The 17,014-nt window shown below is 41.3% G+C and overlaps 1 protein-coding gene across 1 annotated transcript in view; it reads right to left on the bottom strand.

Moving 5' to 3' along the window:
• Positions 1 to 9,907: 9,907 nt before the first annotated feature.
• Positions 9,908 to 17,014, bottom strand: part of LOC130357225 (gastrula zinc finger protein XlCGF8.2DB-like) — a 144,013-nt gene continuing 136,906 nt past the window's right edge. The window contains exons 2-3 of the mRNA XM_056559831.1: positions 14,136 to 14,211; positions 9,908 to 11,671 (exon numbers count right to left, since the gene is read on the bottom strand). Coding sequence (XP_056415806.1) covers positions 10,797 to 11,671; positions 14,136 to 14,202 — 942 coding nt within the window. The 5' untranslated portion in view covers positions 14,203 to 14,211 and the 3' untranslated portion in view covers positions 9,908 to 10,796. The remainder of the gene's footprint in view (positions 11,672 to 14,135; positions 14,212 to 17,014) is intronic.

Here is a 17,014-nt window from a genome sequence, read left to right as displayed (position 1 = left end):
AGGAATAAAGCAGAAGGAATGGATTTCAGAATTATGCGATCAAAAGATGATGCTTTCCTTAGCTTATCATGTGGAGTACAAGAGTTCCAGTTACATGAGGCAAATGCAAGCAGCCATGACAGAGGAAGTACAGGAAGAGCAGGGGAGGAGTTTACATACAAGGAAATGATGAATGATGCTCACAGGAGGAACAAGAGCATTACCAAAATAGGCCAGAAGGGGGCAGCAAATACCTACCCATAGAAAAATACATGGTAAATAAATCACAGAATAAACTATGTAAATTGCATCTACAATAATGAGAATATTAACTGTGCAACAGCACACTCCCCATCTGACATTGTATATGTCACTATGTTATACCATAACAGTAATTATACAAGTGCAAATAAACAGTGCAATTTGCTTGATGTCTTGAGAACCTGAAAGACAAAGAAAAACATGCAAAAAATGAAATGTAACAACTTCAAGTTATAACATTAACGTCCAAGACTCTTCCTTCTTGAAGTCAAAGCTAGGAACAAACAGCATACGCAAGCAAGTTCATTCTTCAAAGGGCAAGAGCAGAATAAGTTCAGTGATAGGTCTGATGAAAGTCTTTACAGTCCTTTGTCTTGCAACCTTCACCTCCACCTTGCGTACCTTGCCGTCATCACTAGGAACACTCTTTATAATAAGTTCCATAGGCCACTCGAGTCTCCCAGCTTGTTGATCCTTGAGCAGAACAAGATCTCCATCTTTAATGTTAGGATTTGGATGTTGCCATTTCCTGCGTCCTTGCAGAGTAGAAAGATACTCCATCTTCCAACGATTCCAGAAGCAGTTGGCGAGGTGTTGCACTCGCTTCCACTGGTCATAGCACAGGTTTCCTGAGTTAAAGTTTCCGGGTGGGACAGGAATGGACCCAAGCTTTTGGGTAAGCAGAGTAGTTTGGGTTAGGATAGTTGGATTCTCTGGATCTGCAGACACTGGAACAAGTGGTCTGGAATTAATTATAGCAGATGCCTCTGCCATAAAGGTGGTTAGAACATCGTGGGTAAGTCTTGTGCAATTTCAGTCCATAAGCATAGAGTCCAGTATTTTACGTGTAATGCCAATCATTCTCTCCAGTATATAAAACAACAAGAGGCAAAAATGACTGTAACCAGTGCACACCCAAAAATAAATGTATAGAAATAAATCCTTTCTGAACAAAATATAGAGATCAATATCCAAACTAGAGACATTTAAAATCAATAAAAAATTGCTCACAAGGAGCATGACACAACATGGGAAAGGGGCCATGACCCCCCCCCCCTTTCACCACATCCGTCCCCCTATGTACCAAAATAGAAATACAATATGCAGTATGTAATACACTGCACCCCTGTCTATGTTGCCTGTAACACTTAAGTATACAATAGAAGTGCCGCAATCACATCAGTATATAGATTATATAATAGACTGTAAATAATATCACTATTCCTAAGATGTAAACAGCTAGAAGGTATATAAAAAAAAAAAATAAATTTTTACAGGCAAACCACGACCAGACAGGAGCAGAGGTGCAATGATGCAAAAAGAAGGGGAACGGAGTACAAGAGCCCCCACGCGTTCCGCCACTGCGTGACTTCCTTTTTTATATACCTTCTAGCTGTTTACATCTTAGGAATAGTGATATTATTTACAGTCTATTATATAATCTATATACTGATGTGATTGCGGCACTTCTATTGTATACTTAAGTGTTACAGGCAACATAGACAGGGGTGCAGTGTATTACATACTGCATATTGTATTTCTATTTTGGTACATAGGGGGACGGATGTGGTGAAAGGGGGGTCATGGCCCCTTTCCCATGTTGTGTCATGCTCCTTGTGAGCAATTTTTAATTGATTTTAAATGTCTCTAGTTTGGATATTGATCTCTATATTTTGTTAAAGGATTTATTTCTATACATTTATTTTTGGGTGTGCACTGGTTACAGTCATTCTTGTCTCTTGTTGTTTTACATACTGTTGTTTACTGTCAGTAGCACCCCATATTGGTAGAGCCCCCCCTCCTTTTCAATTCAAAATCATTCTCTCCCATGAGCCGCCCATATGGGAAGAATGAGGAGGATTGAATATCCATGTACAGCCCTCTTGAGCTAAGAAGGCTTGGATTGGTCTAGAGTTGAGCTCTAACTCTCGACAGGCTCCAACGAAATGAGTACCGCAATCAGACCTAAGTGTCTTGACTGGTCCTCTGATGGCAAGAAATCGTCTCAAAGCATTGATGAAGCTTGAAGCATTCATAGATTCTATTACTTCAATGTGTACTGCACGCACACTCATGCAAGTAAACAACACTGCCCATCGTTTGCTGTTTGCTTGACCACCTCGAGTTCTGCGGGCTGTTATCATCCATGGTCCAAAAACATCCAGACCAACATGAGTGAATGGTGGGTCAGTACTTAACCTGTCAGCTGGCAGATCTGACATTTGCTGTTGCTGATGTTTACCTCTTAGTTTGCGGCAGTGAACACAGCTGTGCAGTATAGCTGTTATCTGTCTTTTTGCTCCTATGATCCAAAGGCCTGCAGCTCTTATGGCACCTTCTGTGAAGTGTCTACCTTGGTGCTTAACCCTTTCGTGGTAGTGCCGTATGAGCAGAGTGGTAATGTGATGGCGAGCAGGCATAATGAGAGGATTCTGTTCTTTCTCTCCCAACTCGGCCATGTTTAACGTTCACCAACTCTTAACATGCCATCGCTGTCAATGAATGGGTTTAGATTAGCAATTGCACTGGTTTTTGGAATATCCCTCTTGTCACGGATACATTTAATTCTGAGCCAAAGACTTCCTGCTGTACAATGCGTATTATGACCATTTCACCTACAGCAATGTCCTTTGCAGAAAGAAACCTTTGACATATGTGCCAGCCTTGACATTGAGAATCAGTGGGCTTTGTGTGAAAGCAGCATGCAATGTGGACTAACCTTGTGATGGTGCGTAGCTTTATCCACTTGGAAAATCGTTCAAATCGCTGACAATCCAAGATGAGTCTTTGTTTAGTTTGAGTGACGAGGGTTTTCACTTCTGGACGAATCTCTGGATCTTTGCCAGGTTCTAGGATACTGAAAACATCAGCTGTGGTTTCTTCTGGCTGATCCAGCAGGAATTCAGGACTTGTTATCCAAGAAGAACTAGCAAAAGCACTTGCAGACATTGGCCTGGTGGCATGATCATTGTCGAAGATCTTTTTCATGAAAGCGATGAAATGATTCTTCATTTCAGATCTGTTCTTTAGCGTTCGTTGAAGTGAATTCAATCTGGATAGAGCCTGTTCATGATTGTTAGGGAGTTTGGCTCTTGCTGCTTGAAGAGGGAATGGCGCAACCCAGCTGTTAGACTGATCCTGGAAGAATTCTTTGTCCATTATTTTGATGAATTCTTTGTCTTCAATTGACAAGGCTAATTTGTTGTCATCACTTGTAGTACTAAACACTGCAGCACCTAGGTTGTCATAAGAAAGGACAGAAGTAGCATGCCGTACTTGGATGATGTCAAGAGGCTTTTCCTTTACTTCATAATGGTGAGGGCATCGTGTGAAGTGGGAGGCACGTCCATTCCCCAATATGTAAGTTTTGAAGGAGCGGATCTCAGATGACGTACGCTTCCTGTCTGAGCATACATCGCCCACTATTACCCAGCCTAGGTCAAGTCTTTGTGCATAAGGGGCGTCATCAGGTCCATTACACTGGTCGCGTACTTTATGTACTCTGAGGATGTCTCTTCCTAGGAGGACCAAAATTTCAACATTCATGTCCATTGCAGGAGTCTCATCAACAAGGTGCCTTAAGTGAGGGTGTTGTTATGCGGCTTCTGGAGTGGGAATCTCTTGCCTTTCATCTGGTATCTGGTCACACTCAACTAATGTTGGTAGGGGTATACCCTGCCCCCCTTTGATGTGAGAAACCATGAACCCATCCACTCTTCTGTCAAAGGCCTCTACATGACCAGAACAGGTTCTAAGAGTATACGGTGTGGGATGACCCTCTATGCCAAAGATCTCAAAGAATTTAGGCTTAACTAGGGATCTATTGCTCTGTTCATCTATTATGGCATACATCTTAGTAGCTTTCTCAGGATGGTGCTTGTTACGCCGAGCGCTCCGGGTCCCTGCTCCTCCCCGGAGCGCTCGCGGTGTTCTTCTGTGTGCAGCGCCCGGTCAGACCTGCTGACCGGGAGCGCTGCACTGTTATCACCGGCAGGGATGCGATCCGCGTTGCGGGACGCGCCCGCCCGCGGGTCGCATCCCAATCTCCTCACCTGCCCCATCCTCCTGCTGTTCTGTCCCGGCGCGCGCGGCCCCGCTCTCTAGGGCACGCGCGCGCCGGCTCTCTGAAATTTATAGGGCCAGTGCACCATTAATTGGTGCCTGGCCCAATCAGTCCTACACCTGCCAACACATAAAAACCCACTTCCCCTTCCTGTCCTTGCCAGATCTTGTTGCCTTAGTGCCCTGTGAAAGCGTTTAGTGTGTTCCCAAGCCTGTGTACCCAGACCTTCTGCGGTTGCCCCTGACTCCGACTCTTGCTGCTTGCCCTGACCTTCTGCTATGTCCGACCTTGCTCTTGCCTTGTCCCTGTGTACCGCGCCTGTCTCAGCTGTCAGTTTGGGTTGAGTCTCTATCGGGTGGAACGACCTGGGGGTTACCTGCTGCTGCAAGTCCATCCCACTTTGCGGCGGGCTCTGGTGAAAACCAGTAACCCCTTAGACTCCGTTCCCCTGGTACGGCCCACGCCATCACCCCACTGACCCAGAGGATCCACCTCCAGTGTCCTTGCTGCATACCAGTCCGGATCCTGACAGTAGATCCGGCCATGGATCCCGCTGAGGTCCCGCTGCCTAGTGTCGCTGACCTAACCACGGTGGTCGCTCAGCAATCACAACAGATCGCACAACAAGGACAGCAGCTGACTCAACTGACCGTCATGCTGCAACAGCTTCTGCCGCAACTTCAGCAATCATCTCCTCCGCCAGCTCCTGCATCTCCGCACTGAGTGGCTGCTCCCAGCTTCCGCCTGTCTCTACCGGACAAGTTTGATGGGGACTCTAAACAGTGCCGTGGATTCCTGTCCCAGTGTTCCCTACACTTGGCGATGATATCGGATCAATTCCCCACTGAACGGTCTAAGGTGGCTTTCGTGGTCAGTCTCCTGTCTGGAAAGGCCTTGTCATGGGCCACACCGCTCTGGGACCGCAACGATCCCGCCACCGCTACTATCCAGTCCTTCTTCTCAGAAGTACGTAGTGTCTTTGAGGAGCCAGCCCGGGCCTCCTCAGCCGAGACTGTTTTGCTGAACCTCGTCCAAGGGAGTTCTTCTGTAGGCGAATACGCCATCCAGTTCCGTACCCTCGCCTCTGAGCTATCCTGGAACAATGAGGCCCTCTGCGCGACCTTCATGAAAGGCTTATCCAGTAACATCAAAGATGTCCTAGCCGCACGAGAAATTCCTGCAAATCTGTCTGAACTTATCCATTTGTCCACCCGCATCTACATGCGTTTCTCTGAAAGACGCCAGGAACTTTGACAGGAAAAGGATCTTGTTCGCACCAGGCGATTTCTCTTCCCGGCTCCTCTCTTCCAAAGTCCTTTGTAATCTGTTCCTGTGCCTTCGCCGAGGAGGCTATGCAAGTGGATCGGTCCCGCCTGACCCTACAAGAGAGGACGCACCGCCGTAACGAGAATCTGTGCCTGTACTGTGCTAGTACCGAACACTTCCTAAAAGACTGTCCTATCCGCCCTCCGCATCAGCAGAGACGCACTCAATTACTTCACAAGGGTGAGACGACTCTTGGTGTGAATTCTGCCTCTCCACGTCTGACTGTGCCTGTGCGGATTTCTCCTTCCGCCAATTCCTCCTTCTCAGCAGTGGCCTTCTTGGACTCAGGTTCTGCAGGAAACTTTATTTTGGCTCTATATCTCTTCCGTTAACGGAGAAAAATTGGACTGCACTGTGCACTACCGCACAGAACCCCTGCCTATGAGCATTGGACTGCACCATGAAAAAATTAAATTTTTTGTTCTGCCCAACTGCACCTCTGAAGTTCTTCTCAGCCTGCCGTGGCTCCAACGTCATGCTCCTACCCTCGACTGGACCACCGGGGAGATCAAAAGTTGGGGTCCTTCTTGTCACAAACGATGCCTCACATCTGCTCCCACTTGTCAAACCCCTGAGGCTCCACCTATACCGGGTCTTCCCAAGGTCTACCAGGACTTTTCAGATGTTTTCTGCAAAAAGCAAGCAGAGATCTTACCACCTCATAGGCCTTATGAATGTCCCATTGACCTCCTTCCAGGTACCACTCCGCCCCGTGGCAGGATCTACCCTCTGTCTGCCCCAGAGACTCAAGCCATGTCTGAGTATATCCAAGAGAACCTAAAGAGAACCTTACAGATAACTGCTTGTAGCGTTCATATGCGGCACATAGGCGATTTACAGAGTCTCTTAATTCAGCCGGTTGATCAGTAAAGTTTGCCAAAACTGAAATGCAGTGTGAGGTTCTTTCCCAGAGGTCTGACAGATTACTGGAGAACTCCTCTTTAGTGACTTCATAGTTTTCCCTGATTTTCTGTGTCGGTTTTATTATACGTTTGGCTTTTACACTTTGTTCTGTAATATCTGCTGAATCTGTTCCCTGTGCACCTTCTGGTTCAGAGGCATGATGTATCTGTGTTGTTTCTGCCATAAAAGAGTGTTCAGAGCCTTGGCTAGACATTTTATATTGTTTACCAAAAAATGGTACTGTCTCTTTAAGAAACCACACAGCAGCTTAGACGGCAGTTTAGACAGGTAACACAGTTCAGTATAGAGAAACAGCTTCAATGTTCACATTAAGTGCAGTTAGAATGCAGTAAGAACAGATCATATGACGTGCAGTGAGCTTCAGCCACCATGTGCTTCACAAGATGGGGGATGGGACTGAGCTGGATTGTAGATAAGGTTCTCACATATACACAGCAGCTACAGGAATTCTATGCATCTTTTGACTATTCTGGGATTGTTGTGATAGTGATCTAACCCTTGTGAGACCTCTGTGCCTGGCCTGTATAAGCAGATACACTGCGGACAATCCTCCTCAGATAGCTGAACTCACCAATACTGGTTTCATCCAAAAGCCGGTTTATTCTGAACATCACACAACAGGAATACAGCAGAAGGAATGGATTTCAGTATTATGCGATCAAAAGATGATGCTTTCCTTAGCTTATCATGTGGAGTACAAGAGTCCCAGTTACATGAGGCAAATGCAAGCAGCCATGACACAGGAAGTACAGGAAGAGCAGGGGAGGAGTTTACATACAAGGAAATGATGAATCATGCTCACAGGAGGAACAAGAGCATTATCAAAATAGGCCAGAAGGTGGCAGCAAATACCTACCCATAGAAAATACATGGTACATAAGTCACAGAATTAACTATGTAAATTGCATCTACATTAATGAGAATATTAACTGTGTAACAGCACAATCATAATTATATGTTCCATGCCTGGTTATACTTACCATAGTACCATGTTATGTCTGTATCTTATTTCCCTCACTTAATATGGCCACGTCGCGATCATGACAGGATGAGGACATGCGCGCGATCCTCTCCTGTATCTCGCGATATGTTCCCTAACCCGGTCATTGCTGTCTTGCGCCAGTTACTCCTACAGCATGAAGACGGAGTGGACGCGCCATGTCATTTATACGCTGGACATGCGCAGTACTTTCCAAGATGGCGACCGGGCAACGGAACCTCTGAGCGGTTACAGCTGCAGGTATACAGGTGCTTGCTTATTTTTCCTGCTTTCCTATTGGCTGTATGTGTATATAAATAATTAGACTTTCTTACTTGCCACATATTCCCTGAGGAAGCTCTGTGTGAAGCGGCGTTGGGGTGGCTCTCTGTAGTGGTAAGATGTCCGCTGGATGCATTTTCCTTGTGCTGTGTTTGCCAGCATATGTTCATGGGCCATTGTTTTAAGATTTTTTCGGATCACTGATCGGTTGTTTCCTGTTATGCGATCATATATCTTCCTTAGCCCTTTTCTTTGGCTGGCAGTTCAGCATACCATACTATGCTTTCTCTTATAACCTTTTTGTTTGTCCTCTTTGTTTCGGAGTGATTGTGCATTTGCTATTAGTACCTATAGTGTGTATCCCCAGATAGCTGTACATAAAATACTAGCAATCATACAAGGATATTACTTGTTTATGTGTGTACACATTACTGAGTACATGTCATTATAGAAACCTCTCTGCACTAGATATCCACCTTATTTCCCATGATGCCTTTGTAGTCTGTCTGCTACTGTTCCATTTTAAATGATTTTATGATTGTTTTTGTTCAATAAAGATTCTACACTTTTTGCATTTTACTGTCTCAGTGTTATTTATTATGTTTATGTACACACGGGAGATTTACTGTCTATTCTGACATTAGAGCCCTCTCCTTTTTTGGCTTACATAGAATAAAGATAAGTGCTCTTTGCAGAAGCGGAAGCCCTCAAAAGTTTTTTTTCCTCCACAAATAGTTTTTTTGCTTCGCCATAGATTTTGTGGTGAAATTATTGATTTTGATACAAAGTAAAATTGTTGGCTCAAAAAAACAAGTCCTCATATGGGTCTGTAGGTGGAAATCTGAAAGCGTTATGATTTTTAGAAGGTGAGGAGAAAAAAACGAAAATGCAAAAATGAAAAAACCCTCAGTTCTTAGGGGGTTAAAAGGGGTACTCCGGTGATATATTTTTTTCTTTATCAACTGGTGCTAGAACGTTAAATAGATTTGTAAATTACTTCTATTTAAAAATCTTAACCCTTTCAGTACTTATCAGCTGCTGTATGCTCCACAGGAAGTTCTTTTCTTTTTAAATGTCTTTTGTCTGACCACAGTGCTCTCTGCTGACACCTCTGTCCATGTCAGGAACTGTTCAGAGCAGGAGCAAATCCCCATAGCAAACCTATCCTGCTCTGGACAGTTCCTGAGACAGACAGAGGTGTCAGCTGAGAGCACTGTGATCAGACAGAAAAGAAATATAAAAAGAACTTCCTGGGGAGCATAATGCAGCTGATAAGTACTGAAAGGTTTAAGATTTTTAAATAGAAGTAATTTACAAATCTGTTTATCTTTCTGGCACCAATTGATTTAAAAAATAGTTTTTCACCGGAATGCCCCTTTAATGGCAGACATCAGAGTGATCGCTTCTTGTATTCTCAGGCTGTTCTTCTCATGTTCGTGTGTCTTTCCTCCAACACAAAAACACAATGATGGGTCAGTTTGGGGATTAGATTGTGAGCCCCATTGGGGACAAGGACCAAAGGGAGTGATGACAATCTCTGCTTAGTGCTGTGGAATAATTTGGAGCTGTATGAAAAAAACTATTATTATTGTAAAGATCTATAGTGACAGGACAGTGCTGCCCCAGTCCGTTATATAGAGAGAGGATACTTTAGGTCCCTGCCTGTGAGTACTACATGTCACCATTATATCTATTAAAGGGGTACTCTTTTTTTTTTTTTTTTTTTTTTTTAAATCAACTGGTGCCAGAAAGTTAAACAGATTTGTAAATGACTTCTATTTAAAAATCTTTCCAGTACTTATCAGCTGCTGTATGTTTCAGAGGAAGTTGTGTAGTTTTTTTCAGTCTGACTACAGGGCTCTCTCCTGACACCTCTGTCCATGCCAGGAACTGTCCAGAGTAGGAGCAAATCCCCACAGCAAACCTATCCTGCTCTGGACAGTTCCCAAAATGGACAGAGATGTCAGCAGAGAGCACTGTGGTCAGACAGAAAATAAATTAAAAAAGAAAAGAACTTCCTCTGTAGTATATAGCAGCTGATAAGTACTGGAAGGATTAAGATTTTTTAATTGAAATAATTTACAAATCTGTTTAACTTTCTGGCACAGTGGATTTAAAAAATAAATGTTTTCCACCAGAGTGCCCCATTAAAGAGGTATTCCAGGAAAAAGGCTCCACCCTTTCTGGGACTATTACAAACTTTGGTTGATATTATTTTTCCATAAAACCCATGTCCAGAAAAGTCATGTCCCACAGGATGTCTCTTCTGTTCTGTATAAAGAATAATGTCTGAATTCTCCAGATACAAAAAGAATAGAAGAAACAAAGAGAAGTCTTCATACTTTATTCTCACATAGAAGAACTTTGGGATACAGTCCATTTAGTCCAAACCCAGTTGGATGTGGAAATAGCAGTAATGGTTTTCAGTATTGTAGCCGGGCATTTCTAGTGTCCCTATAATGGTGATCTCCCCCCTGATCTTCAGATTGGGGGTGGAAGGACACAAGTCCCTGCTGGGCAGTACAGTTACTGAGGCGAGCATGTGACGTCCAGCGGGTTTCCTACACACATCCAATGGAATTAATAGGACTCGTGCACAGATTGGTCATCTCCATGTCCTATCTGACCATCAGACAGGAGAAGAACATTCCAGAGACACTATAACTTAGAAGACGTCCTGACACATCAGGTCCTACAATGTGCACCGGACATTTCCTACAGTCTGAACATTCTAATGACTTCTCTCCTCTCAGACATTTTAGTATATTCGCTTTTTTTCTCCTTTTGTTTTGTACAAGATTTCATTTTGGTCTAAAACATTTTTCACATATTGAACATAAAAATGGCTTCTCCCCTGTGTGTGCTCTAAGATTTTTAACAAGATGTCTTACTAATACATTTTCCACATTCTGAACATGGATATGACTTCTTCTTTATGTTTGTCCTCATGTATACATATGCATTTGAGTTTTGGTTAAAACATTAGCCATATACTGTATATGACAACTGATTCTCTCCTGTGTGATTTCTCAGATGTTTTACAAGCCTTGAGTTACGACTAAAACACTTCACACATTCTGGACATGAAAATGGCTTCTCTCCTGTGTGAGTTCTCATATGTTCCACAAGACTTGATTTTTGACTAAAACACTTTGTACATTCCGGACATGAAAATGGCTTCTCTCCTGTGTGAGTTTTCATATGTTCCACAAGAGTTGCTTTAATTCTAAAACATTTCACACATTCTGGACATGAAAATGGTCTCTCTTCTGTGTGAGTTTTCAGATGTTTTACAAGATGTGATTTATTCCTAAAACTCTTCACACATTCCGGACATGAAAATGGTTTCTCTCCTGTGTGAGTTCTCATATGTTCCACAAGAGTTGCTTTAATTCTAAAACATTTCACACATTCCGGACATGAAAATGGTTTCTCTCCTGTGTGAGTTCTCATATGTTCCACAAGATATGATTTATGACTAAAACTCTTCACACATTCTGGACATGAAAATGGCTTCTCTCCTGTGTGAGTTCTCAGATGTGTTACAAGATTTGATTTATTACTAAAACACTTTGCGCATTCTGAGCATGAAAATGGTTTCTCTCCTGTGTGAGTTCTCATGTGATCCACAAGATGCACTTTCCTAGTAAAACACTTCACACATTCTGGACATGACAATGGCTTCTCTCCTGTGTGAGTTCTCAAATGTTTTACAAGACTTGATTTATTACTAAAACTCTTCACACATTCTGGACATGAAAATGGTTTCTCCCCTGTGTGAGTTTTTATATGATCCACAAGATTTACTTTCCTAGTAAAAAGCTTCACACATTCCGGACATGAAAATTGCTTCTTTCCTGTGTGAGATCAATGTTCAAATAAATTAAATGAGCAAAGCACAATACAGTCAACACATCTAGATAACAGAATCACTTATTTCTAGGTGCACAAGGAGGGGGAGATTTATCAATATGTGTCCGTGTGCAGCCACTTCACAGCATTTATTTTTTGTGGTTTTGGCTTAGGTGCGCCAAATTTATCAAAACGGAGTGAGGTTTGATACATTTTGCACTAATTTTAAATCAACTCAGAACTTGCTGTATGATGTCATTTTTCTGAGGCAAGGTAGAATTAATTAGCAATTTTTTAAACGTATATGTGCAATATTTTTGAGCCTTTTTAAAAAAGACACAGGTAATATACCTCATCCACTGCATAGTCAAGAATGAAGCACTGCAGTTCATAGTCACTTTTGCTATTTTAAAATTGCGCCAAGTGTTTGTGCAAAAACTAACTGTGCAAAAAATAACTGTGCAAAAATTTTGCAACAGATTTCAGCCAATAAAATGTCAGGAAGGCAATGATTAATATTCCCCAGAAAGTATCAAGTAATTCCATGTATAAATAACAAAATAACATGTAGTCATATAAAGTAAGAAAAAACCTACCAAAATTGCCCAGTTGGTATTTGGAGGAAATGTGCCGATTTGTGGTCAGATAATAAAATCTCTATATCTCAGGACAGGTGACTACATTCAGCCCATTTCCCACACATATACATGTATTTACCAGAAGTGTAGTCTGATACAATTTTATGTCCTGGTAAAAACTTATATACATGAAGAAAATGGCCAATACTTGTCACTAGTTGACTATATTTGGGCCATTAAAGTGAATAGGGCCATGTCAGTATGTATATATATATATATATATATATATATATATATATATATATATATATATGTATATATATATATATATTTGCATCTGAATTTGATAAGATACCAATGTATACATGTTACATAAGGGCAAATAATCATATGAACAATCCCTTACACATCCAGCACCCACCATGTATAGAGAAGACTCAGCTCCTACGTCCACTCCATGCACTCTTAAAGGGGCACTCCGGTGGAAATTTTTTTATTTTTATTTTAAATCAACTGGTGCCAGAAAGTTAAACAGATTTGTAAATTACTTCTATTAAAATTCTTAATCCTTTCAGTACTGATTAGCAGCTGTATACTACAAAGTAAATTCTTTTCTTTTTGGATTTCTTTTCTGTCACGACCACAGTGCTCTGTGCTGACACCTCTGTCCATTTTAGGAACTCTCCTGCTCTGGACAGTTCCTGACATGGACAGAGGTGTCAGCAGAGAGCACTGTGGTCTTGACAGAAAAGAAATTCAATAACAAAAGAATTTCCTCTGTAGTATACAGCCGCTTATAAGTACTTGAAGGATTAAAATTTTTTAAAGGAAGTAATTTACAAATCTGTTTATTTCTGGCATCAGTTGATTTAAAAAAAAAAAAAAAAGGTTTACACCGGAGTGCCCCTTTAAATCCGTTCCATTCACCCTTAATATATGTTTGATCCCCTCTTGAATACCAGCAATATTTTAGATACTTGAACATTATGTGGAAAAGATTCTATATAAGAACAAGAATATCCAGCAGAGATATAGGATGAAATCCAAGATTCTTTATTCCATTACATTAAAATGACAGAACACAGGTCAGGGAGATAAAGTGACGCATTTCAGGTGTTCATATCACCCTTAGTCATAATAAAAACTATCAGGTCCCGGCCATGTATATATAAAGATCACATGGCCTTCTTCCCATAGCACTGAAGAAAATATTAACCCTTTATAAACATGATCTCAAGTGAGGAAAGGAACAAACAATAAAGGGAATTACAATACTCTCCAGACAGAAACCAAATTAAACAAAAGACCAAAATGTTTACTTATATAATTATAATGTATATGTTATGAGGGTGAGTAAGGCCGGGTGTCATCGTCCGAAACGCGTCACCTCCATGCCTGTCCTGTATGCTGCTTGCATGATAAAATAAACCACATATCTGTTTGAATTTGCTGCAGTGGACCTCCTCCTTTCCTGATTGCATATCAGTGAATCCGCACCTGTCCGTGCTGCAGCGGGTCTACACTGGGTGAGCTGATCCTACTTCTCTCTTGTTACAATTATAATGCTACAATACTTTACTCTCTTATGATCATGTATGTGAAGGGTAAACATGCTTTCCAATCCTATTGGTAGGAGATCATGTGATCTTTATTTACACATGGCTGCGGACAGATAGCTTTTAGTATGACTAAGGGCGTTCTGAACACCTGAAATGCGTCACTTTATCTTCCTGACCTGTGTTCTGCCCTGCGCCCACTCTCTGTCTATGATGCGCACTATCAATACAATATATATCTCCACCACTAAAAAGCAGGAAGAAATATCTTAAGGAACCTCAGTCTGTAATTTATAATGACAGAATAAAACATAAGATGTATGAAAGGCTCTTACCATTCTCTGATATGGGGTTTTCTAGTCCACTCATTGTTCCTCCAGAACTTTCCTGCAAAGATTCCATATTATAGACCTGAGGAAAAAAACATAAAGGAACCTTAGTTTATCTTCTATCCAGGTGAGTGTTACATCCCCCCTAGAAGGTATGAACCAATCTGCACAAGGATCTCCTCAAGTGGTGATCACATAGGATCAACAATCATCCTAGTCTCTTTTCTACAAGTATTGTGGGGTTCAGTGATGGCCGCAGACAGGGCCAGACTGGAACTAAAAAGCCGCCCTGGACACAACCCTACCAGCCCACATACAATATACACACGGCATAAACAACAAATATGAAACAATTACAATATCTTATAATTCCTTCTACTTACAGTCACCTCAGAGATGTTCTAGTCACCATACATGGACCCTCCACACACTCAGGTCTCTATCTCCAGTCAGTGTCTCCAGTGTCCCAAGTACATTCTCCTGGTAAGTTCCCCCCATATGAGCCATGCTGGGGTCTTTTATACCCTTTTCACCATCAGATTGGCCTCCCCTCCCCCACCTACAATATGTAAAGTAAGAATGATGGGGCCAGAACCTGTCCAACCAGTTTTAGCATTCTATGGCCTCCTGGGATCAGCCTTCATTTACACATTGTATTGCAGGGTGGAGACATATTGGTCACACCCCTATTCACATCTGTAAGAGATGCCGGGGATACTCCGAGACCTTTTCACATGATAATCAGGGGAAACAATCAGCATTTTGTCTCCTGATGAGGAACATGGTCCCATAGGTCCCACACAACGTAACTCTAAAATAAATACACAACAACTGAGTTGGTGGATAAAATCATTCACAATGTTTTACTAAAGGTTAAATAAATTATAATTTAATCAAAAAATTTTATTCGCCAAGATTAAATAATTTTATAATTTTGATGAAAATACCAAATACTCAAACCAAAGTAGTAGTAATAAAATACCAGAACTATAATAATAAACATGTCCACACATGAGTTCCCTTCTCCTAATCTTCACCACAGGCTGACTGAGCTGGAGACACCAGTGTCCTGTATTTAGGGGGAAAATCCTGTTCCCGCCGTTGGGCCTGTAGCCAATCAGAATGCTGTTGGGGGGTAGAAGCATCGCTGGGCAGAAGATCACAGTTGACGGGCAGAATCTGGGCGTCCAATCAGAACCAGGAATCCATCTCTTGTCAGAACAGGTGTTGCCGGGCAGAATAACTAAGTACAGAAACAACCTGTGGGGAAAAGGTGGGGGAGGGGGAGAGCACAACAACATGTATACTGGGAACCATGATGTCTTGTGTCCCTCCACCTCCAGACATAACACTGTATGCCTTTTTGTTGTAAATTTTGTGATACACTGTATAGGTTTGTGTATTTTGATATTTGTTTATATGCATATATTATGCAAATCAGAAGTGCTGATGTCATGAACAAGCACCATATAAAAGGAAGTGATGTATATTGTACCACTGGCTTGAAAAAAGTCTCATTGAGAAGACTGAAACGTAGCACCATTCACATGATGGGTGAATAAACCACGGCGTTTTTTTCAATTTATTCCACAGTGCGGCTTCTTCTTTTTTTGACTATATATATATATATATATATATATATATATATATACACACACACATATATATATATATATATATATATTCAACATTTTATTTTTCCCCCCAAAAAAATTGGAAAAAATGCTCATCATAATATAAGCCTTCTAATGTCGTAAAAAAGTAAAAGAATGTTGAACAAATGATGCCAGCATAAAGTAGACATGATGTGGATGTGAATTTATAACTAAATTTATTTGGCATGACTATTTCCACAATATTTTAGAGTTTTTCACAAAAATCGCTTCATGTATCAGCAAAAATTTACCTCTAAAATAAAGTACAATATGTCTCAAAAAACAATCTCTGAATCACTTTGCCAGGTAATAGTAATTCAAAGTTATTACCACTTAAAGAGACACATATCAAATTTGAAAAAACGAACTGGGTCATGAAGACCAAAAGTAGCTGGGTCACAAAGTTAAACAGATTTGTACATTAGTTTTGTTTAGAAATCTTAATCCTTTCAGTACTTATCAGCTGCTGTATATTAAAGAGGAAGTTGTATTTCTTTCTGGAATTCTTTTCTACCTGACCACAGTGCTCTTTGCTGACATCTCTCTCCATGTCTGAAATTGTCCAGAGTACAAGCTCTGGACAGTTCCTGTTATGGACAGAGGTGTCAGCAGAGAGCACTGTGATCAGACTGAAAAGAACTCCAGAAAGAAATACAACTTCCTCTGTAGTATATTGCAGCTGATAAGTACTGGAAGGATTAAGATTTTTTAAATAGAAGTAATTTATAAATCTGTTTAACTTTGTGGCAGAAGTAAGAAAGCAAGCAGTCAGCTCACCATGTGTTACAATCAATCATCTGATCCTGGAGGATCCTTCCAAGGAAGCACGGAGAGAAGTGGGGCCGGAACGCAGACAGAAACAGTAGAAGAAAATGTAGATAAACCAGATTCCTAGAACTTCAATTCTTTATTCAATCCATTAAAATGTATTCAATAAAGAATTGAAGTTCTGGGAAGCTGGTTTATCTACATTTTCTTCTACTGTCAACTTTCCACCGGAGTAACCCTTTAAGTATTTGGTATTTTGGTTAGAATTATGTCGCTATTTATTTTTGGTGAATAATAATTTTTGATTAAATCATAATTTATTTAACATTTAGAAAAACATTGTAGACGATTTTATCCACCAGCTCAGTTGCGTATTTATTTTAGAGTTAAGTTGGGTGGGACCTATGGGGCCATGTTCCTCACCAGGAGAGAAAATGCTGATTGTTTTCCCTGATTATCATA

This window comes from Hyla sarda, chromosome 2 (assembly GCF_029499605.1).
Source record: "Hyla sarda isolate aHylSar1 chromosome 2, aHylSar1.hap1, whole genome shotgun sequence".
Lineage (NCBI taxonomy): Eukaryota > Metazoa > Chordata > Amphibia > Anura > Hylidae > Hyla > Hyla sarda.
The sequence above is the reverse complement of the archived record's forward strand: the minus strand, read 5'-3'. Positions and strand labels throughout refer to the sequence as shown.